The sequence below is a fragment of the Rousettus aegyptiacus genome, unplaced genomic scaffold, assembly GCF_014176215.1.
Source record: "Rousettus aegyptiacus isolate mRouAeg1 unplaced genomic scaffold, mRouAeg1.p scaffold_m13_p_4, whole genome shotgun sequence".
Lineage (NCBI taxonomy): Eukaryota > Metazoa > Chordata > Mammalia > Chiroptera > Pteropodidae > Rousettus > Rousettus aegyptiacus.
Genome location: NW_023416307.1, coordinates 151,624,964 through 151,650,152, shown reverse-complemented (window position 1 = coordinate 151,650,152; position 25,189 = coordinate 151,624,964). Strand labels below are relative to the sequence as shown.

The following is a 25,189-nucleotide window of genomic DNA, read 5'->3' as shown; positions in this document are numbered from 1 at the left end:
ATAAGGGAAACAAAAGAACATTACAATGAACACCTATGTATCTACTTAGGAAAGAAATATCGCCAACATAGCTAAAACCTCTAGCTTCGCCTGCCCCTCAGAAGCAATTATGTTGATCTCATGCATTCTTCATACTTCTCTTCGTGTGCATGCATCCCTAAACAACATATAACACTGCTCCGTATGTTTTTAAGCTTTTATATAAATCTTATAACACTATATGTACTCTTTGCCAATTTTCTTTCCTCTTAAATGTTCCACTTGTGAACTCCAGCCATGCGGACATAGGTGGCTCATTAATTTTCACCAGCGCATAGAGTTCCATCATGTGAACAGCGAATGGCTTATCGCCCTGCTGATGAATATTCCATAATGCTGTCAGGGGCATTTTTCTGAAAACCCCTTGTGTGCCTGAGTGAGAGCTTGTCTGGGGTGTGTACGTAGGAGCAGAACCACTGGGTCTCAGGCTGTGCACATCTTTAACCCTACGAGATACTGACAAATTGTCCTGTGCACAGAACGACAGTTCCTCATGTCCTATAGTCTTATCCACTCTTAGCTTTGCCTTCAGCTTTTCCCAGCGTGGAAAGTAAGAAACGGTGCCTTAATGTGGTTTCAATCTGCCTTTCCCTAACAGTGAAGTTGAACCCCTTTCCTCATGTTGAGACACGTTAAGTTTCCCCTTCTGTACATTCTTGGCTTCGTTTTCTGATTAGAGCTGCTCCACTAATCAAAAGTTTCTGGCTAAGTATTCGCATGAAAGACGCAGTGGGGCGTGGTTATCTGCGGCGGGCAAACCCATTCTTGAGCGCTTTCTTTCCCGGAGCATCCCGCCCAACACGGAAAACCGCTGCCCCGGTGCACGGAGTGCTCAGCATCAGACCAACACTCTTCGACGTGCTCGTCACCGTGTGCCTTTCAATCTTCCATAACCCGCGTTGCAAATGATCAGAATGCAAGCGGAAGACTCGTACCTGTGAAGTCTCACACCGTGTACATGTAATATTGGGACATATTTTTCCCAGAGTAAACCAAAAAATTTTAAAGCTGACCGTACCGTCGGATGAACAGATCCTTAAAATTAAAAATGAATTCCTACACGACCTTCGAAACAGATGTGATGCCAAGGGGGACAAAGCTGGCACAAGCCAAAAAGCGGTTAACGCTTCCACCGCAAGTCAGTAACTCGCGATACGTGAGGGAGAGCACAAAACCGCACTGCAGTGAAGGCCAAGGGCAGCTGGGAAGGCCCAGAGCCGCCGCCCTTCGGGAGCCCACCACGTAGCTGGCACCTGCAGGTCGATTTCCCATCCTATACATGAGATGGACAGTAACAACCACACAGGCTGCTGTGAGGAGTAAGATAATGTGGGAATACAATAATACGGTACCTATGTGTGATCTATTTTATGGATGAAGAAATGATAGAGAGGTCAAGTACACTGCTCAAGGTCACAATAAATAGTTCCAATGCCCACATTCTTCACGCTGCACTGTAATGTTTACAATACCTTCCCAGTATGGGTCTCGATGACTATTAAAGGCTATTCACAGGTAGAAGATAACTGAAGAATCTAACATAGGAAGAGTATTCAGACCTTAAAAAAATTACAATAAACAGATAAGAGTTTGCCTTAGACGGTAACTTACTCATTTTCCCTTGTGCTAACAAATATATTTTAAACATTTGCCATTTAAAGGGTAAAATAAACTAATTGCCAGCTTCAGGGATAGATGGCAACCATAAAACCCAGTTTGTTAATTAAGACATATCTCATAGAAGTCCTCTTAGAAATTATTTTTAGAAAAACCACCACTAATTTGACCAACTACACTCTAGCCAGTGGAATTCAAGTGGGCAGATAGTGGAAGGGTACCTACCCACTGCAGGTGCATCATACTCATCACCGAGCAGAATTTCTGGAGCAGAATATGCAAGAGATCCACAGCTTGTAGTGAGCTTCTTCCCTGGTTGAAATTTGTTGCTGAAACCAAAGTCTGTCAACTTCACAAGACCTTGTTTTTCAAAGAAGACCACATTCTCTGGTTTTAGGTCTCTGTGAACCACATGGAGTTTATGGCAATAAGATATAGCATGTACTATCTGAGCAAAGTACTTCTTGGCTAAGTCTTCATTAAGACCCTCCTCGTGCTTCATGATGTAATCGAACATATCTCCTCCATCCCCAAGTTCTAGGATAAGGTATAGTTTGGTCTGCGTGTCGATGACTTCATAGAGGCGAACGATGTTGGGGTGCTGCACTAGTTTCATGCACCTCACTTCTTGGAAAAGATGACCAGTGGCTAGTGTGTCCAATTTTGTCTTGTCAATAACTTTGACTGCCACTTTTTCACCTGTGAAGACATGCCTGGCGAGTTTAACCACTGCAAAGTGACCTCGACCCAAGGTTTTATCCAGATCGTATAATCCAGCAATCTTTCCATCATACCCTCGCTTGAATCCTGCCATGCTGGTCCAACAGAAGAAAAAGTATTTAGACTGTTTGAAATGGATGTTCTCATATAAGAGTATCTGGTGAAAATAAGGAATTCATTTTCAGTGATGCCATGGACATCTACAAAATAAGAGAAACAAAGTTTCTATAACTTTTCTTTTATAACTTAATAATGAGAAGCTTGAAATAAATTGAAACATGAGGGCCATTTATAACAATGTATTTATATATTTAGGGTTTACATTATAAAGGTTGAGAATTTAAATACATTTAAAATTTGCAAACTGCAAAACAATTAGTTTGTTACATTTTTTTGGTAATATCAAAAATACAAAAACTGGCAAGTGTGATAAGCTATGTCTAAAAAAAAAACAACAAAAAAAACATGGTCCAAAAGTAATTTCAATTAGTGTCTTTAAAAAAGGAAAAAATTGACAAGACAGGGAAAACACAGAATAAACACCTGGACAGAAACCTAACAACTTTTTCTGTGTTATTCATAGACTAGCGCTATTTCCTGTAATACAAAAAAAAAAAAAAAAAAAAAAAAATCCTTTGGTGAAGCCTTCGCTTACTCTCCCAGCTGGAATTACCTTCCCTCTCCGCATCACCTTGAGCCACCTGTCTCAGGTGGTCTTGTCCTATAGGTTTTTATATACACCATCTCCATACTGAGTCTGCAAGGTGCTTGAGAACTCTACGGTTCTATTTTTTTCTTCTACCCTCCCCTAATATCTAGAACAATGTGTTACATAGAACAGATAATCAAAATTTTGTTACATTTTGAAATGCAACTTTTTCCCAAAATGTTTACAAGACAATTGTTTGCTCTTTTGTCACTAGTGCCTAGAACTGCAATTGGCACATGTCAGGTACTTAATAAATATTTGCTGACTGGTACTCACTCTTTGTACTTATCAGTTATGTTTACCTTTATTACGGTTTTTCAACTTTCAAACAGAACCCACCATGATCTGCTTATATTTCAAGAATAAACAGCATGTATTCTTAAATCACTAAAGTCTTTAAGACTTCACAGGGCATTTCAAATTCTCAAACTATGCAAACATTAAATATAGAAATAGGTTCTTATAAATGACCCTGACTCAAAAAAAAAAAAAACAAATAAATGTGTAAAATTATACAAATTAAGACATCACTTTAAATTTCACAGACTGAAATCCCACTATTATTTTCTCAAACCAAAATTTAACAGAATTAAACAAAAAAAATCCAACGAGGACTAGGGCAACCTCTCAAGACTAGCTCTTTCCGATTAGTGCACAGCCAAGCATTTGGTAGTCTTTTCTAAAGCTCCCAGTAGAGTTTCACATTTTTTTTTATTAAGAAAAGTACTTATATTATTTACTGCACTTAGATGACAAAATCTCAATGAACTAAATGGTAAAATAAGGTAGTTTAAAAAAAATCACTAATATGAAATGCCTTTAAATCTCGTATCTGCTTAAAAGAACAGAAAAAAAGCTAACATCTATGGAAAACCTACTGTATATAATTTGTGCAAAATAAATCAAACTGGATTGTGTCGCCGGATCTTGACAATGCTAAGAGATCAGTATTAGCCCCGTTTTTATAGCCAAAGAAACATTTTGTTCTAGGTTGTATAATGTTCTAGGTATATGTGTGCTGAAGCTAAGTTTTAAACAGAATTCTTATTTCAAAGTCTACACCCTTTATAAACATTTGACTATTCCCAATATGGTTACATTTAGGACAATAATATCTTAAGAGTTAAAATACCAACTATAAAAGAGGCATAAAGTCATTCTCATATGCAAATTGAAATGATGTGAATCACATATCTGGGACTCCCTCCAAAAAAATAATAAATACATATATATACACACACATATATATATACACATATATATACACACACACACATATATACATATGCTTGAAAAGCCAATGTTAATATGTATACTAATGTTTCTTATGTTTTAGTAATTACTGTAATAACCACCCTTCACGGAATTGGTACAATATGTCAGTCACATGCTAAAAGCTTTACTTCATCCTCATTTAAGCCCTATAACTGCCCTCTGAGATAAGAATAATTAGCCCCATTTGGAGGCGCAGAAGTAGTAACTTGGCCTAGGCTACAGAGCCAGTGTGTAAAGAATTGAAATTCTAACTTAGGGCTCTCCGATGCCAAAATCTCCACTCTTAACCACTATGCTACACTATGCTACAAATTAGTTTGCGTCTGCAAATTAATTTCAGAAACCAAAACTAAATTGTTTCTATGAAGATTTTAAAAATAAAACCAGTACTATGAACAAGTGTTGGGGGAAAAAAATCCCAAATTTCTTCTATACTGTGTATTATCCTTGGCATCTGAGCTAATAATTTTAATGATAAGATTAACAGGAAAATCCAAGTGGAAAGATCTTGCTTTATCTGGACACTGGTTGCCTAAAAGAAAGTTTAATTCAAGCATATTAATTTTCACATACAGAAACTCCAAGCTAACTCCAGGGGGCAGAAAACTATCTTTAAACCTTTAACTGATTAATTATAAAGGCAGTAATTATTCTTAAAATCCCACCCAATTCCATGTTTCCACTGTATCAGCTTGCAAATGCAACTTTAGGTTTCAAAACAAAGTTCTTCAGGCTGCCCCCAAGTTATATATTTATTTTTTTCATCTATCACTTTACTTTAGATGTATTCCTGGAAAGAGGCATATAAATCAGATTTTTTAAAATTAAATTTCAATTTAGTTTTTTAAATTTTGTTTTATTACAAAAGTAATAAATGAATATGCGAATAAGGAAAAAAAATCTTTTTCAGGGTCTCAGACACCTAGATAATCACAACTAACACTCTGACATTTCTCTCCCCAGAACTGTGCCAGTAAAAGGGTGCTATGAATCAATCTGTAATCTACTAGTAAGTCCATGGGAAAGAATCCTCCGGGGTCTCTTCAAAACGACAGAAATACCCTGCAGTGAAATTACTGTCCAAACTCACTATCAAAGAGTGCACTTTTTTGTACATGTACCCCTTTTTAAGTGTCTATGAAACTATAACTATACACCTAAAAATAGGACATTATGATTAACTAAAGGTTGGAAAGAAAAACAGCCTTATTATTGAACACCTTTTTAAATACTAGTCCACTCTCTAATACTATTATCAAGTGTATTTTGAGTTAGCATAGGAAATAATTAAATCATTTTCTGGTCTTTGAGGATCTTGCAGGGCCTGAAAATCACTGTGACCATCGACGCCAAATGTTAAGATGTGGCTTATATAAAGTAAAGGTGACTTTGTACGGGCTCCAAAACGTACCCTGCAAACTGCATACTGAATAATCCTTGTTATTATTGTATTTTGTTAGTTGATTCTTTCTCCTAAAAAAGAAAATACAGAAAAAGATTTTAGTTTCGTTCTATTTGTTTTAACTCTGCGTAACATCAAAATATATTCCATCAGACTGAATCCAGACAAATAAAAATGGCATATTTGTCGTCAGTGACCCAGTCTCCCATTATCTTTCTTCTATGAATTACAACCCACTCGATATTTACTAAACCAGAATTTCACAGTGAACAGGTACACAGATTCCACTGGGTGGAGGAGGAACCAGTGATAACGAATAATAGTAAATTCATCATTTTCTAAGTGCCTTCTGGGTAACAGGCACCAAATCCACATTTCACAGAATCCGAGCCTGCGAGGCGGGCACGATGAGGCTCAGGTTGCCGGGGCGTGTCTGCAGCTCCAATCCTGCTCCTTCTGGCTTCGAAGCCCAACCTGCCCACAGGAGCCCCTCCAGGCTCATGAAACTCCCTCCAACAGCAGAGGCCGGCAACCTTTCCAACACACGGCCCTCTGGCAGGCCAGCAAAACCCAATGATGATGCCACCGCCAGGGAACACAAAAACACCTTTGCGTTCGAGGCTTTCCATCTGAGGGTAACGAGGCAACTATGAACAACGAGAACGTGAGCAGATCACCAACAGCTACGTCCTGGGCACAGGTGGGGCAGCCCTGCGAGCCCCGCCGACGCTGACATAGCTCACAAGTAACCAAGAGGCCTAGACATCCATACCGGGCCAAAGGCGATTTACACAATGCACTAAAGGTCAGAGTCCAGGTGATCATTAAGCTCAAGGGCACATGAGCTTGGGGGAAAAGGAGAGTGAAGAGGTCAGGGAGAGCAGGCGGGAAAGGTGAGAGGAGGAGGTAGATGTGGAAACAGGCTTACTGCTGGGAATGAGGATGGAGAGAGACGTAGGCAGTTCTGCGGCACGAAATGGGGCCAGCAGAATCATGGGCACAACAAAATCCAGCGACGGGTGAACCCTGGGATGCCCACCTGGTCCTTCGGCTCCAAGCAAAAAACAGCAGTTCTTCCCATCACCTGTGTCTGCTTCTCTCTTTCAACAGTCTCACCTACAGTCTCTAGGGCAAGGTGCTGTGGTGGTCCAGGATGGTTGGCACACGGGAGGCCAAAGACTAGATCAGAATCTCAGCTCACCAAGCAATAGCTACGGAACTGAGTGAAACCTGATCTCTCCACACGGTGCGCTTCCTCATGAGAAACTGTGAGCTGTAAGAGTGGAACCTCACAGGTTGTGGTGAGGAAGTAAAGGAATGAATACAGGTAACGTGTTGAGCATAAAACCTGGCACAGAGCCATTAAATGCCACCCACCACCACCATCATCGCTGTTAAACTGATGGTATTCTCCCGAGTAGAAATTCTTTCTAGTTTTCTACTCTACTTCAAGGGAATGAATTTACTGAGCTATTTCTCTCTCTCTCTCTGGCTTTCATAAAAATTCTGCTGTTTATTTTCCCAAAATGTATTAAATTTAAAATGGGTGCTTATAACAGTGATAAAGGGAATAATGTCTCTAGTTGAGCATCAACGTCTGATACTTCTTCAATAAACCATCGCACAAAATCTAACTACTTGCTTTTAAAATGATACTAAGATAACTTGCTATCAATTCTATCCTTCCAAAAAAGGACTAAATATTCCTTTACATTTTTCCCATCAAATATTCTCTTATAGAAAAATCTCAAAAATACAAAATAAAAATTAGAAAGAATAAAGAGGCATTCGCAGTCCTACCACTGAAATCAGCACTATTCCTATTTTGGTGGCCTTTCTGCAAATATTCACACGCAGCTTTCTATGTTGTTTCACGAAGGTGTGATCATTCTGTATATGACTTCTTGTCTTGCACACTGCTTTTTCACTTTCCCTGCCACTTTCCTTTCAGCATTTTTGTTTCAGTTATGAAAGAAATATCTGTGCGACGTAGGGGAAAATGCAATTAGAACATATAGATTGGCAAAATGAGGGGAATTTTAAAAAATCATCCATTACTCTATCCTCTGTGATAACCTCCATTAACATTTTGGTACAAGGCCTTCCATTATTTTCTGTGTATAATATATGCCCAGACACAAAATTTTCAAATAAAATGGAACACAAACACACACACACACGAACACATGGAGTGGGAGGAGGTTGTATCTGTTTTTAAGTATTTCTCCCTACAAAAGAATAAGTTTTAGAAAATTTGGAAAATGCAGAAAAGTACAAAAGAGGTAAAAAAAAAAAAAAAAAAAAAAACAAACAACCCACCTGTAACCTCATCTAGGATGGCCTCTCTTCGGGTTGGAGTATATACCCTTTATACCTGTGCTTCTTTACAAAACTAAGACAGTGTCTATGAAGTATGAGAACCACTTTTTCCTCTATATGATGAACATCTCCCACATGTTTAATAACTCCGTAGCTAAGATGACATCTTTGAAAGCAGGAGACCCACTAAATCGGGCCATCGTGGAGCCGTCTTATTCGGCGTTGCTCGCACGTGCACAGAACCGGAATGGGCCCAAGCGAAGCAGACCGAGTCGTCGAGAGTGTTTATCGTATGTTTCTCATGTGTGAGAAACAAGCGCCAGTGCTTGCGGCGAGGAGAGCCTGATGCTCCCCCGGCGAGGAGAGCAGAAGTGCGGTGCGGGTGTGGCTGGGGAAGAGGAAGGAAGCGTGGGCGGCCCCACACACATTTTGCAAGCTGCTGAAAACAGTCGTAGAGCCAGCCTCTGTTAAACCGACTGTCATTCTGGAATTCGCCCGGTTATTCTTGTCGAAATGCACTTTTAACTGTTCACTGACGTCACCACCACTGCAGTGTGGTCCGTGCATTAAATGAATGTCTCCCACTCACATCTGCCCCACGAGAGACGAGGACATTAAAAAAAAAAAAAAAAAAAAATGGCACGAGGAGCGAAGCCGGTTCTGCCTGGACCGTGAGGCACCGGCCGAGCCACCCCGCGGGCGGGCGAGGACAGGGCTGAACGAAAAAGGGCGTGTGCAAAAACCAGGCCACTTCCGCGGCAGCTCCACGTTTTGTGTGGGAAATTATAATCGTCCCCACAAAATCGGACCTCCAATATTCAAATGTGCCAAAACCTCCCAAATTACATGCTTTAAAAAAAAAAAAAAATCTGTGCCCTCTCATACAAACGACTAAAAGATGAGCTTCTGCAAAGCCACACTGAAACTGTATTTAAGCCTCTTACCCAGGCAAATTATCCGGTATCTTCTACAAATATCAAAGAACGAAAACTGTAATTCTTACTCATGGGAAATATCAAATTAAACTGTATGTCTATAGAAAAGCCAACTTAAGTGGAGGAACTAACATTCTCTCAATGAATATTGCCAATCTGACCTTACTGTGAAAATTTCAGAGATATCTATAACAAAAATGGCATAAGCCGAAAGGAAGACAGTAGACTAAATCCTCCAGCAAAATCAATAATCTCCAGGTGAAGCAAAAAATAAAATAAAATACGACTGTACCATGCGGTCACCACTGCTCTTTCCTTTACCCAAAGCAAACAATATTCCATGTTTCTAGAATAGTACCCCTCCCTCCTGGCAGTTATCAATATAAGCTATAAATCAAAGATAAAAAACACACACACACACACACACAAATAGGAAACAGGTCTAGGTCACGGACGGACCCAGTTTTTCACTGAACTGGTGGCTACTGCTATGTGGTCGGTCACCTTGTAGTATCAGTCTGCAGTCGCTGGATGGAATTTAGATGGGAACTACAAATTAAAAGGTTAAAGTCAACTATTTATTACAAAAAAAAGGTCCTAATAGGTAAAATGGTACCTCCAAATGACGAAGGAACTATTTTCCACTGAAAAGTAACTAACTGCCTAATAAAGTACCTTCTGAAAGTTTTCTTCCACGTCGCCGATGTTAATGGACTCAGGGCCACTGAGGTGACCAGGAAAGCCGGGCTGACAAGCCTGCTCCAGCCCTCGAGGCAGCGACTGGGTCGCCAATGCAGACAGAGCCTTTGAAGTGCTGGTTTAAGTAACCTTAATTTCCTTTAAGTAAAACAGGTTATAGTCCAGGATAAACCATGGAATTTGAATGTACTCAGGAGTCAAGCGATTTATTAACTGACATAGAGTAGTACTTAATATTTGCAGAAAGAAAGGGGTTATTAACATCCAAGCCACAAAACCTGGACCAACAGCACAGATAATAAGTTCAAATTCCTAAACAGAATTGCCTCTCGTTAAAGTGATGAAAAATGCTAAGCATGTCACTATGTCTACCTAAGGGTAAGTGAGCCTTAAAAATTATTAGTATGGTGACAGCCCTAGTATAAAGTGCTCACAAAACAAATACTGACTTCAGTAATAGCCAGTGTGTAGAAATTACTCCAAAATAAATAAAGTCAACCCACAATTACTTCTTTGCCAGGAAAACAGAATGTAAATTGGAAGTTATGGAGAATTAAAAAATAATCTAAACCTCTCTTCCAAAGCTTTTCTCGAACTGTCAAAACGCGTCTTAACTCCCTACCATCTTTTCTCCCCTGCTGATTTTGTGACAAAGGTGGTCATTAAAATATGGTCCAAAAGGAGTGCTGGAACATAAAAAATAAAACTAATCCATATAAAAAAAGACTGGCACTCAACATTTCACTGACTTTGACTGAAAAGACAGAATCAGTTGGGGATTCTTTTACCCTTCTGAGACTGCAAATGATCTTTCTGAAAAGCAATCTGGCAGTATATGTATCAGGAGCCTTAAAATAATTAATACCCTTGATTTAATAATCTTACTACCAGATTTATGTCTTAATGAAATAAACACATGGACAAAGATTTATATATAAAAATGTTCAGTGATATTTATATATGCCAAAAAACATAAAAGGTCTAAAATATGGAAATGGTTAAATCACAGTATGCTGCTGTATTCTGAGGTTATTTAATCTCATGGGGAAATTCTCGTAATAAAGTAAAAAAATTCACATACCAAATTTCATGGTATATGATTCAATTGTTTTAAAGCATATAATTTGTCTGTATACACACACACACACACACACACACACCCCCCAAATTGTTAAATTGATAAAATTATACAATTTTTTTTCTCTTTATGCTTTTCTGTTCTTTTCAAATTTTGGGCAGTGACTGTATGCTGCTTTTAAAATCTTGGAAAGGCGGAGATTATTAAAAATTCAACTTTGTACATAACTATTCATTCAACTTACTTTCCCATTCAGATCTATAAAATAAACCGATTTCCCTGAACCTATGTTGTCTAAAGCCTACTTACGTTATCTTACCAAACAAGACATATTCAACGGAATATTTTGCTTCCCTTGGGGAACGAGGTACACAATTCCTTCAGGCTGAGGTAGGGACAGAGGCTAGAACAGAGTCGATTTTCATTAGCAAATAGCTGAGCCCTAATTGTGTAGGACGCAACACAGTCCCTGTCCTCTGGAATCTTTCTAGACTCTTACGAATAAGTTTTCTACGTCTGATAAATAATTATGCCAGTTCGCTGAGGCCGGGCATGTCAAAGGAAGAGCAGAGGAGACTGCGGGCAGGACGGCGGCAGCCCACGGGGCAGGGCTCACCTCCCACAGGAAGCAGGGGAATCACCATTCCCGAAAGTGGGGGAACGAGGATGCCAGTTTGGGCAAAGTGATGCTCTGGGAGAGAAGCAAGGTAAGGTCAGCAGGGTCAAGAAGGCTGATCCTGAAAAGTACCTAATGGCTCCCCATTTAGACATCTGTGATGAACTCTTACCTACTCGAAGCTAATGGAAAACCTGCCATACTAAATAATTCACCATATATCTATCTTTGAATTATATTCGAGGTCAATTAAAGTGTCATTAAAGAGGCAGCGTCTCGTCATAGGCGGTGTGGACAGAAGAGGAGCGTGTCATTAACATGAAAGAGGCAGAAGAATAAGGCCATGGGAGAATCTAAAGCAATTAGAAAGTTCATTGTTAAAGTTCCATAAAACATCAAGTTTTGTTTTGTTTGGACGTATCAGATCTCTCTCATTATCACCCATACTACTTTCCTAAAAATCTACTATTAACCTAAATAGGTTTATATAGAAATGAGTCCTATAGCAAAACCACGTTTGACTTTTTTCACTGTCTCGTTTCAAATTTTAAAAATGCTCTCTTCCTACCACGCGCGCTCGATTTAGAATTTCAGCTTTGCTTTAATGCCAGTCTCAAAAAAGAGTGAACAATTTAATAGCTGGGCATCTACGTTATGTGCTGGACTCTTCACGCTGTTGTATCATTTATTCCTCACAACCTACAATATCGTAGAAGGATCACACCCATTTCGCCTACGAGAAAGCGGGGTCAAAGAGGTTCAAGGCTTTCTCGGCTCCAGTGCTACGCCCAGGTAGGAGCCACCTAGGCTGGACTCCGGGTCCACTGACACCATGACCCCGCGTCTTTCTCTACAATAATGCCTCCCTTTGACCTTGCCCTTCTAATTCCCAGGGAAACAACAGCACTGAAAGAAATCTATTTGGACATTTCTGTTGTTCCTCCAATTCTGACGTGCCATGCAAGTTACCTGCCTCCGCAATTAATTAAAAGGAGGAAATTCCCAGCGCCACTAAGGACTTACCTGATAAACACTATTAACAAAAAAATTCCATTAAAAGCTTTTTGAAATGTTCAGAAACTGCCTTTTAAATTGAGAAAGGAAGTTATAGCCAAATAACCATTCGAAAGACGGACTGAAGTAATTACTGGTCATCTAAAAATGGAATGGCACCTTGAAAATAACTTCACCTTTAGAGTTTGCAAACAATTTTGTGATGGCGAGATTCCTTCCCAGTGGCATAGGACAGCCAACACCAAGTATGTAAATCAGGTAAGATTTAGGGAGGTTGTTTTCTGCTTAAAAACTTTACCCTTTCCAAAACTGCAATTTTAATGTACTTTGCAAATTACATTCTCTCCATTTGTTTCTGAAAAAGGATTTTCCTGCACAAGAGGATTAGCAAATACTCATAAAATAGGAGAGCAAAGGATAAAATCAGTCCCTAAACCTGCAGGCTGAATATTCTCATTCCAAATGTCTTCAGGAGCACTCATAATACCTTATCCCAATAAAGAGAGAACTGCCTAACCTGTACAAAATGAGGTAAAACAGAAAGCTAAATTTTACTTTACAATTCAATTGCTCTGCTTTTGTCCACTGCTAAATAAAACTGTTGTATAATATTTTAACGATTTTAAAAAGGGACCCATGAATACAGTATACTCCGGCTTCAGAGTCTGTCCACAAATATGTTAGCCTAATGTTCTAAGTCTAAAATGAACTCTGTCTCATGGGGATGTAAAGTACAACATAGAGAATATAGTCAATAATACTGTAACAACTCCAACTATGTATGGTGTCAGGTGGGTGCTAGGCTTATCAGAGTGACACTCTGTAAGGTATATAAATATCTATCATCACTACATTGGACACCTGAAACTAATATAATATTGTATGCCAACTGTAATTGAAAAAATATAAATAAATAAAACGAACTTTATCTAGACAAGTTATACTGGAAAGCTGACATTACCTGTAACATAACCTCTCTAATACAGAAGAACCAACATGGATGAACATTAAACCCTGTTCAATGTGCTATTCACATATTTCCCCCTGGTTGTGCGATATGAACACAACAGCCTCAAAGGTGTGTGTGTGCAGGGGGAAGGAACACCACCCTAAGATCCGGCATTTCGAAGCACCACGTGGCCAACTTTTCCTGTCATTTTGCTGGGGAGGGACACTTCAAAAATGATCAGAATGCCATCTATTCAGCAAACGCGAGCAGCAGCATCACGGCGCGGTGGGAAGAGCCCCAACCGCAGAACCTGGACCCGACAAGTTACTGGACTTCTACAGCCACCATCTTCATAAAACCAAGATGATCACCACCTCGGAGCGCTACTGGAAGCTAAATGGGACAGCAGCATGTATGAGCACGGTGTGAGTGGCGTCAAAATCCCCCAAAGATTTGTTCCACAGCTCCCCAGAACCGGCCTCCCTCCCAGGAGAGTCTGCTATCTAAAAGGGCCGCACGCCAAGCTCCCCATCTCCTTCGGGTATCAGTACCCTCACCCCTAATTGGCCGAACAAACTGCTCCTAAGCATCTCTACCGGACACACTGGGAAGGTCTCTGCCTCAAGGTGTTTACAATCTCTTAGGAACAGACATTTCAGAAGAGGTGTCTCTTCCCTGAATCTGCCTTGGGGAGTTCGAAGGAGGCATCTCAGAGAAATTCATTTTGTGTTCTGTCTAAGAACTGGAATGGTGACGGTGGGAAAGTCTTTCCAGGAGATGCCTGAGAGAGCTTAGTGTGATCAGGACAGAAACACATGCAGAGCGTGGCAGACAAGGTCAGACAGGATGGCAAGGGCCTGTATTCTGTGCAAATCAGGTGACAGTCCACAGGTCCGGCTAGCCTGCCTGGGCTTTAGGGCCCAGCAGAAAGGTCACCTTCCCGACCACCACCTTCTCCCCACACCCTTGCACACTGGCATCCAGTGCCCTCTCATAGCAACCACGTCCTTTTCCGTTACGGCCCTTAGCACAGTTGTGGTTATATAATTATTTGTGTGATCGTGTGATTAATAATCTGGGTCCCCCATGAGACTAAATAGTAAGTTCAGTCCGTGGACGGCCCATGTCCGTTTTACCCAGCTCTGTATCCCAGGGCCTGCAGAGCACAGCATCAACCTTGAATATCCAGATACATTTTACTAAATGAACAAATGAGAGCTGACAAAGAAGAGTCCTAAGCAGAGGAGCAGCAACCAGACATGGCAGTGAAACGAACCACTCCTCCAGCCAAGTGAAGATCACACTAGAAAGACAAGGCTAGAGCTGGGAGAGAGAGAGAAGGAGACAACTGAAAATGGTCCAGGTAAATGAAGACTTAAGATTTAAAAACAAGAGCAGCGATGATAAGGATATAATGGAGGAGACGCCCTGAGGAAGCGGAATCCGAGAACTCAACGCGCAGGGGGCAAAGCAGAGGGAAATCTACGATGACACCGGTGGAGAGTGGTAGGAGGTGGAGACGTTCACTCGCACCGGGAATACGGGACAGAAACAGACATTTCCTGAGCATCTACTACCTGTCGGTGTTGGGGAGCTCTATACTGCTTCTACTTCTAAAATCCCATGACTGTAAGACAGTTTAAATCCAACCCAGTGGTGTTAGAGTGGGTATGGTTTCTATGAATAGCCTAATAAAATCAACAAACTGCCCAAGCCAGTCGCTGGACTGGGGATGTAGAAATCAAAGAAGTGGTCTTTGCCTTCACAGAGCTGATGGCCTTGGTTTTGAGAAAGATAACTGCACGTCAACAACTGAGGCACTGAGGCCCAGTGAGGCTATGATTTGACCAGTTACATGTCCTATAACCCACACTTTTGGAGCACTGATTTCATAACCTACATTTTCGGGCCAATATGCAGTTGAGGGAGTATGTGTTTAGGGAGACAAACAGATCCCGATCTTGCTTTGAGGCTGGACACACTCCAGAACTTAAAAACATCACAGCACATGGGCAGACAGTGCCCTCCGACTTTGAAGTAACTACTGAGTAGCTGCATGGCAGCAGCCTGGGGCGTAGGACACAACAGGGAAGGAGAGGGGCTGAGGCCTGATCTGTCGTGGAAGAGCCTACCTGAGCAGAGACCAAATGCTGCAGGTGCCAAAGCAGAATCTCGGGAGGCTCTGGAAGTGACAGCAGAGAAAGAAACGTTCAGGGGGGGGGTAGAGCAGAAATCCTCTTTAGACAGGTTCCTCCCACCCCACCAGCGAGAAATGGCTTCCCGTAAGATGCAGGGTCTCTACCCAAAGATCATGTGCAGAAAAACAGGTGAGAAGCAATGATACACAGTAGCAAATGATGTAGCTCCGATGGACCAGTGCAGACGACGCACTTCCAGGGTTCACTCACAAGGCCACGAAGTCTGAGAGATTTTACATCAGCTCTTCCCAGACTAAAACGAAGTACCAAGACACTCCCCCCTCCAGCCCCAAAGCTACTGCCCACCCCCCATCATATTCTTTAAAAAAAGAACAGCTGCACTGTCTCTGCCTCAACTACCTTTTACCCACTTGGATCTAGGTTCTTCCACTATTTGACCTTGTCTTCTTCGTGAACTCCCTGAGCCCTTTCCCCTTCTCTCTGCCTGGGAACTCTACCTGTCCTTCAAGAGCAGTTCAACCATCACCTCCTCTGGGAAGCATTCCCCAGTCAGATTCCTTGTCTCCGCCCTACGCTTCTGAAGGGTTTTGTTTATGTCTCACCAGAGCATTCACCAGTTACTGTCAACCTGTGTCCCCAGTAGCCTGTAAGCTCCTTCCTATTGCTGTCCCCTAACCCAAGGCCCCAAAAGCAGATACACGAAGGCTCCATGAATAAATGACTGATCACAGGTTATGTTTACCTTCAAAGGTGCTAGAATCCACTCAACTTTGCTACCTAAGTTGCTCTAAGAATTCACCTGCACATATATGCAAGCTGGAAAGAACCTAAATTCTCAATAATAGTTTTCCTATAAAAGCATATTGGCTAAAAACTCTATCTTTTGGTTGTTAAGCAAACAACTGGCATCCAGTTAAGTCAAGTCTTTAGAGTTCCCCACCAGTGTTTTTAATTCCTACTTTTCTGACCATGTGGGACGTTCACCTGTACCCTTTTCTTCCTGGGCAGTGTAACGAGCTCCTAGGCTCAGACGTGCTGCTATAGTGAAGAAATCATGTCTTATTTATATCAAAGCTTAGAACCATGGTTGCTCAATGTCTCTAAAAATAAATAGCTTTTTTTTTTCCTATTTAGTTTCACTTTCCATATGAAGAGAAACACTCACAGTAAAGTTTAGAAAAACAGTATTTCCTGCAACTAGTAAAAATATCATGAATGCCCTTCAATTTTAATAGAAACACTTAAAAGCCTTCATTTTAGTATAACGGGATTAAACTTGAACTTTAAATTCCCTGTCTATATTGCTGTTCTAGAAAACTAAAAAGTAATGTACCTTCTAAGTTTTTGTATGTTTTAAATGAAAGGGTCTTACTGTAATACAGTAAAATTTACTTAGAACCATAAAAAACTAACAGTGACTGTAATTTTTGTGTTCAAAATAAAATAAAAACTGTGTAAATTTTAAAAACAGCACAGTTTTTTAAAAAACACTCAAAGTTCCTGCCTGGAAAACCTTGAAGATGAACTATTAAATATTAAGAAAAGTTAACACTGTGCACTTGATTTGCAATTACCACACTGCTTCCATACATGACCTTGTGAATGCTGTGTAATTTTCTCTCATTACTAGGTCTGTAAAATGGGAATGTCATCTGTCTTCCTAATAGGAAAAATTAGATAGTCAGATAAAAAAATCGATTTTTTAAAAGTAACTTGTCTAATTAGTATGCTTTAATCATCACTTGCACAGTACATTCCTCTTCTGAAATCCTATTCCAAGAGAAATATTTAAGCAGACGTTGAAGACAGATTTCCTTAAGGGAATGGTTTTATAAATCTGGAAAGCAATGTAACAAGATTATAAATTAACAAAGTGGTTACATAAGCCTTGACAACCTCAGGCATTAAAGTACACCGATAACATTCTGATAAATTAGACTGATAGCGTCCCAACTCTGTACAAGGAACCCAAACTGAGGAATCTGACGTTTGATAGGAATTTGGTGGAAATTCAACAGGATGCCCAACATCTACAGTTCCATCACTTGCAAGCCATGCTTCACCTTTCACCATAAAATGTGAAAGGCGTTAAGTCAGCTTGAACACCTGTTCCAGAGACTGAGAATGCACTCAGCTAAATGGAAGGTGAAAAAAAGTAACCTGACAGCCTGAGAGGTCTTATATGCACAGGCATGTATAGATTTAAGAACCCTACCGCTAAATTCCCCCCCAAATACTGGACTTGAACTGAACTCTCTACAAAGCTACTGGATTGTATTTGACCCAACTGTCAGGACTAGCACAGCTCCAGGACACCCCCCCCCCGCGCCCCGCCCCGCCCAGGATAAAAAGGCTGTCACTTTCTTGGATCTCAAGTCCAAGTAAAAGGTAAGAAGATTTTTGTAAAATGGTCCAGAAAGAAATCAACAGGCGATGACTACGGAAAAGACCAGAGGTTTCCCAATCTGGGGGAAAAAAAGAAAAAATAAAAAAAAATTCTAGCTCTCCCTCGGGAATGGCACTGCGCCTCCTTCCTTACCCCGTTGCCCTTTCTCCACAGACAACAATATCCCTATTCTACCGTAAGGCTGCATTTTTACCGAGGAACCCCCTCGTTGCGGCCAGATCTGTAGATGTGTTTGTAAAAAAGAACACCACATTCGCAGAACACACAGCGCACGGGAGAAGCTGGGCGCGGGGAGCCCGGCTGGGGCTCGCGGCCCGCGCCGGGGCGGGGCGCGGGGCTGCGGGCGCCTCCCGAGGTGCCGCAATCGCGCCGCGGCGGCAAGGGCAAGGCCTCCGGGCTCCCGCGGCCGGCCGCCGCAGTGACGGCTCCCGCGCGGGCCCCGACGCCGCGCCGCCGCCAGGCCGCGCCGCCGCCGCCGCCGCCCGGGGCCCGCATCCGCCCCGGCCCGCGCTGCAGCCGGCGCGGGGAGCGCGGAGCGCGGAGCGCGCAACTTACTTTCCGCCTGCGGCGGGCGCCCGGGCTCGGGAGCCCAGCTCCGCAACGGCGGAGGCCACCGGGCTGCGGAGGCCAGCCCCGCACCCCCGCCCGCGGCCGCCGCGCCCCGCAGCGGTCTGCGCGCCCCCCCTCACCTCGGCCCGCAGGCGGGCGTCCGTCCGCAGCCGCTGCGGCTCCGACGACTCCCTCCCGGCCGCCGAATCCCCGCACCCAGCGCTAATCATAATACCGAGCGGGCGGGCGGCCGGCCGCGGGGAGGGGCGGGGCCGAGCTGCGCCTGCGCGGGCCGCTCGTCACTGTGACGCGGCGCCGGGGCGGGGCCCGGGAGGGGCGGGGCGCGGCGCACCTGCGGGCCCGGCGCGCGGGCTGCCGGAGGGCGTCCTGGCCGCCGCCCGACCGGAGGAGGCGGGCGAGGCGCCCAAGGAGGGCAGGGGACGGCGCAGGAGGAAGCACCGGGGACGCGGGACAATGGCCCAGAAAAGTGGCGCGAGCTGTCGGGGGAAATCGGAGGGAACGCACCGCATCCGCACAGGACTCTGCGTCCTGGGGCGGGGGGTGGTGGGGGGGGGCGTCGAGGGCTGGCATTCACGTTACCCTTCTAAAGGTTCACCCTGTCTCCCGTACAGGTTTAATCAAGGAGAGAGAAAAAATTAAATATATATTGATATATGTGTATACGTACATCATACATGCGGTTTTTTCCTCTCCAGTTTTTTTTTCTCTCTCTCTCTGGAAACCCAATTTGAAGGAGTTTTGATTTTGTTGCTATTTAAACAAAGGGAGAAAAAAGCCCAGCATCTGAACGCAGCGCTACCGTTAAAGGCCAGCGGGAGACACCCGCCCGGCCAGGCTGCCTCCTCTAGAAACAGCGTGGCAAGGCCGAAGGTCGTGGAAAGTATTAAAACATATGAAGTCAGGGATTCAAAACACGCCAGGCATTAACCGTGGCCCTGGATGGTACAGCTCCGGAATGGAGCTGAGCGCTGGCCCACAGGGGCGGGCGAGAGGGCTCTCGCCTCCCACCTTGACAGTGGAAGCGTGCTGCCCGACGGAGCTCAGCGATCCTGGAAGGGCGCTACCTGTCTGCTGCCAGGTTTCTCCAACCTGCTTTTCCCTTTCTGTTTTTCTGTTTCTCCCTTCTTTCCACCCTCCCCTAAGAAAAAACCCCTAGCAAAGGACACAAGCCAAAAACCAAACAAACAAAAAATACTACTTAGATGCTCCAAGTTTGATCAAATTGGACGGAGAAGAGGAATCTAGATGGTTTTAGCAAATGTCTCTGTTGATCTGCAGATGTCAGAAGCCTTTTCCTTTAGACTCTCTCCACAGCGTCATCTTCAGGTACCTGAAGATGCTTGGGAAGCAAGAGTAGGTTGTTGGGAGGTGCTGCCCTATGGGTAACAATTAAGGTTTTCTATTAAAGGAGGACTCCCAGTTACCCTAATGTCCCAGCGTAGGATCATGGATCATTGGCTGGGGAAAGCCTCAGGCTGTGGGCGTCAGGCTGAGTCAAGGTCCCCACTCTGGGATCACTCCGATTTAGAAAGACCAAGAAAGAATAATCTCACTTTGACAGTGACATTCTAACTCTAGCAGCATGTTAAGCAAGAGCTCCTTACCTGTTTTGTGGAATTTGTTCCTTTGTTACTGGAAAGCTGGAAGGTTATGCACTTTTTCTCTCAGGGAAAGATAACTATTCAGGGAGTCCTGTAGCTAAGTAAAGGGGAAAAATACCACTCTAATGGTCTCCCAGGAGAATGCCAGTGGTTGAAGGCCACCCCCCTCCCGGGGTCTGTAGCCCCTGAGACAGAACAATAACCGCAAAACAATGGTCATAATAGATAAGCCGTTGGAAGACAGACTATCCTCCAACTGTATGTAACTCGGGTTTTGAATGTAAGGAAAACAAGGGCGTGAGAATAGCAAAACAATGAAAAGGAACAGAATAAGTTGATTTTAGTAAAGGCAGCTCCAATTCTCTTCCAGAGAAAGGGATGCAGTGCTGGCCACGTGGTAAATCATTTATTCATCCCCGATGTTTCTTGAGAAGCTGGAGTGCTGCTGGCAAGAACATGACCCATTTTCAGTTCCACGCCATAAATGTGGCAACGTGATCCGATTATGCTTAGGCAATATTTTAAAATATTCCCGTATAAATTAATGTACTATTACTTAACTTTGAATTTAAGCAAATGTGTTCATTGGTAATGAAGAAACTCCTTCTCTAGTCTGCCCTGGGGCTGTCTCCAAGACAAGCTGCCTTTTTAATGTTAGGTCTTTTTATGGACTGGTAGGAAGCTTTAATTAGATATATACCACTCTACAAAACAAGATGGAGCATGCAGGCTTTTATTACAGTCTCCATGATTCAGATCTCGAAAATAACATAATGCCACTAATTTAAAGGAAGAAGTTGTTTATTGGAGTAAAACCAGGGAGATGCTACAAATTAGATCAAGAAGTGAAAAGCAAGCAGATTTATGAAAGAATTGCCATTTTTGACTTGGCCTCCCCCCCAAACAAAAAGCAGGTGTTATCTTCTTTAGATATTGTTATTTTTCCTAATTTAATGTATTCGAAATAACAGATAGTGAGTATTCATGTACAGTTTTGACTTGTGACATTATATGTAATGAGTTCCGTGTACATATTTAAGTGGTCATTTTGTACTTGTACTCATTGATACTTGTGCATTTCTAATCCTGGCTTCATCCCAGTGTGGCCAAAATACTACTTCATTGGAATGGCCTAAAGAATTCTTCAATGAGTTTCCCTCACCACCCCCTTGGCATCAGTTTGCATTTCTAACTCTTTTATCTCAGATGCCAGTTAAGGCCTCAGTGTGTGTGTGTGTGTGTGTGTGTGAGTGAGAGAGAGAGAGAGAGAGAGAGAGAGAGAGAGAGAGAGAGAGAGAGAAAAGAGAAGAGAAGAGAAGAGAAGAGAAGAGAAGAGAAGAGAAGAGAAGAGAAGAGAAGAGAATTTTTGATAGTTGTGAATAAAGATCGCAAATACCAGCTGTTAACTGTGCTTGTTTGCAACCTATGAACTAGAAGGCGTGGCAGACACTTCCAGGCCTGAAATCCCAGCTCCGCCATTAGGAGCTGTATGGCCTTGGGCAGGTTGCTTAACCCTCTCTTTGTTTCCTCCTCTGTAAAATGAGAATGATGGTGATGATAATGGTAATTTCTTATAAGGTTGGCATAAAGCAGTGTTTCTCAAAGTGTGCTCCTTGGACCAGCAGCATCAGCTTCTGGGAACTGGATTGAAATGCAAATTCTTGGGCTCCGCTCCAGACCTCCTAAATCAGAAACTGTAGTTCCTCTGTTTTAAGAAGACTTCCACGTGATTCAGATACAGATTAGAGTTTGAGAACCACTGTTGATGGGATTAAGTAAATCTATATAGATTATTAGAACCGCGCCTGGCGCATGGGAAGCTGTATATTAATAAATACTTTTTAGATGAGTGCCATATGATGTTGCCAAGTTATACAAAGTTTAATTAAGGCCAAAAGAAGCATGCCCATGTTCCTCCAACAAATAAATCCTGCTTCACCCTTTGTCCAAAGACTTTTAACACAGACTGCCAAGCCCCTGGCGACCTGGCTCCTGCCTTTCTTTCCTGCACTTTCTATTCTCCATGTGCACCATGCCTCCAGCCTCCCCAGTCCTCCTCAGAAAGAAAATTGCTTTTTCACATTCTGTTTCCTCTGCCCGGAAATGTCACCTACCCCTTTTCTCCATTTCCTACACTCGTGAGCTCCCGAATGTCCACTTAGGCTTCAAAGACCAGCTCCGGAGTCACCTCCCCTGTGGTGCCCAAGCCGCCCCAGCCTGGTCAGAGCCAGGAGTTCTCGGACCCATCCCTGTACAACCCTCTTACATTTATCACGGGGCATCTTTTCATTGAGGTGTAACGGACATATATTACCATAGGGTTTTGTAACTGTTTTTACTGTTCCATTTTCTCTCATTGCATCTTAAACTCTTGGGGGACAAGGAATTTTTTTTTAATTCGAATTTCTATTCATGCCACTTAACACTGAGGTTGCAAGCACGTAACCCAAGGGCTTGCACTAAAGACTTGGGTTTGTTTGTTTGTTTGTTTTATATCGGTCCTTTTAAGAATTTGAATTAGTTGAGAGCATTTAAAAATTGGGAACTTTAATTTTTTTATGCAGCTTTTTCCATCTTCTCACTTTCTAGATTGTCATTCATTTCTGTGCTTTTTTTTTTATTTTTTAATTTTAAATTTAAAAAAGTTAGACATTTATACAATCCGTGAAGTGAAACCCCCCATAACTCTAGCACCCAGCTGACACTATGCTCAACCATTACAATAATATTGAGTGTATAGCCTATGCTATACTCCGAATCCCTGTGGCTGTTTTATAACTACTGATTTGTACTTCTTCATCTCTTCTCCTTTTTCATCCAGCGCCCCGCCCCCAAATCCTCCTTCCCCCTGGCAATCACCAGTTTGGTCTCTGTATCTGTGAGTCTGTTTTTGTTTAGTTTGTTCCTTTTGTTCCTTAGATTCCCCGTGTTAAGTGAAATCACATGATATTTATCTTTCTCTGTCTGACTTGTTCGACTCAGTGTGATACCCTCTAGGTTTATCCAGGTCATTGCAAAGAGTAAAATTTCAATTTTTTGATTTTCAACAGTTGGGAGATTTGATTTTTTTGTTTAACAGTTTTATTGAGTTGTAGTTTGCATACCAAAAAGTTCACCTATAATACATGGTAATTGGGTGATTTTTAGTAAATTTATAGTTGTGCAGCCATCGCCCCAATCCAATTTTAGAATAGTTCCCTCACTCCCAAAAAGATTTCTCATGTACATTTGCAGTTCATTACACTCTAATCTCCAATTCTCAGCGACCAATGATTCGTTTTCCATCTCTATAGATTTACCTTGCTAGAAATGCTGTATAAAAGAAATCATACAATGTATAGTCTTTTGCATCTTGCTTCTTTCACACAGATTGTTTATCCGTGTTGTAGCACGTATCAGTAGTTCATTCTTTTTTATCACTAAGTAGCATTCCATTATGTAGACACAGCAGGTTTTCTTTATCCATCCACCAAGTGGTGAACATTTCATTTATTTCCAGATTTTTGCTATTATGGGTAATGCCGCTATGAATATTTACATACGTTGCTAGGCGGAGTTGTCGAATCTTGTCATAACTCTACGTTGATGATTTATTTCTCAAAGTGACCGTACCGCTGTACATTCCCACCAACACCCTATGAGGGTTCTAGTTTCTCTAAATCCTTGCCAACATTTGGCATTATTAGACTTTTAGGTTAGCGCTGTTCTAATAAGTGTGTAGTGGTGTCTTATCGTGATTTTCATTGCGTTTCCCAAATGACTAATGATGTTGGTCATCTTTTCATGTGAGTTTTAGCCATTCGTTTGTCTGCTTTGGTGAAAAATCTATTCCGATCTCTTGCTCATTTTTAATGGGGTTGTTTGTTTCGTCGAATTATAATATTTTTTGTTATATTTCAGATACAAGTACTTAATTAGATATATGATTTGCAGATATTTTCTCCCAGGGTGTTGTTCATTTTTTCATATTTTAACATATTTGGAAATGTCAAAGTTTTGAATTTTGATGAATTCCAACGTATCAAAATTTTCTTTTATGAATTGTTTTCAGTGTCATATCTAAGAAATTTTTGCCTAAGCCAGTCACAAATATTTTTTCTGTGTTTTTTTCAAGTTCATAGTTTTCAATTTGACATTGAAGTCTATAATTCATCCTGAGTTAATTATTATACGTGATGTAAAATAAGGGTTAATTTTAACAAATAATTTATTTTTTGTATATGGATAGCCAATTGTCCCAAAGCCATTTGCCCAAAGGAGCATCATATCCCAATTGAATTGCCTTGGCACCTTTGTTGAAAATCAATTTACCATAAGTGTAAGGATTTTATGAATTTTCTATTCATTTCCCGCTGACCCATCTGTCTATCCTTATACCATTGTGGCACAGTCTTAACTACTATTGTTTTATAGTAAGTTTTGAAAGTCGATAGAATAAGTCCTCCAACTACATTGTTCTTATTCAAAATAGTTTTGTTATTCTAGGTATTTTGCATTTCCATGTAAATTTTAGGATCAACTTGTTCATTTCTATCAAAAAATCTGGGAGGGGATCTTACTTGGTATTGTGTTATATATATGAGTCAATTTGGGAAGAGTTGCCATCTTAACAATAATGAGTCAATTTATAAACATGATATATGTCCCTATTTATTTAGATTTTTAAATTTTTTTGTCAACAGTGTTTTATAATTTTAGGTCTTACACATCTTTTGTTATATTTATTGTTAGCTATTTTATTCTTTTTAGTACTATTGTGAATTGCATTGTTTTCTTCATTTCATTTTAGATTGTTCATTATCAATGTATAGATGTATTGATTTTTGTATCTTGTGATGGTCTTATTTATTAGTTTTTTTTTAGATTCACTGGGACGTTCCAAATATAGGATCATATCAACTGTAAATAGGCAGTTTTATTTCTTCTTCTCCAATTTGGATGACTTTAATTTCTTTTTCTTGTCATCTTGAAGGATTGGAATTTCCAGTAGGATATTGACTGGAAGTGGCGAGAGTGAACATCCTTGCTTTGTTCTCAAACTTATGGAAAATGCCTTTAGTTTTTCACCATTAAGTATGAT

The 25,189-nt window shown here is 41.7% G+C and overlaps 1 protein-coding gene across 5 annotated transcripts in view; it reads right to left on the bottom strand.

Moving 5' to 3' along the window:
• Positions 1-18,794, bottom strand: part of SNRK (SNF related kinase) — a 47,986-nt gene extending 29,192 nt beyond the window's left edge. Inside the window, exons 1-4 of one of the 5 annotated variants that reach the window (XM_036219689.1) lie at positions 18,628-18,794; positions 15,505-15,554; positions 5,772-5,833; positions 1,882-2,576 (exon numbers count right to left, since the gene is read on the bottom strand). In XM_036219689.1, coding sequence (XP_036075582.1) covers positions 1,882-2,470 — 589 coding nt within the window. In that variant the 5' untranslated portion in view covers positions 2,471-2,576; positions 5,772-5,833; positions 15,505-15,554; positions 18,628-18,794. Of the gene's footprint in view, positions 1-1,881; positions 2,577-5,771; positions 5,834-6,801; positions 8,062-8,081; positions 17,831-18,627 lie in introns of those variants that run through there. The other 4 variants (XM_036219687.1, XM_036219688.1, XM_016163307.2 and 1 more) reach the window with 4 other exon arrangements.
• Positions 18,795-25,189: the final 6,395 nt, after the last annotated feature.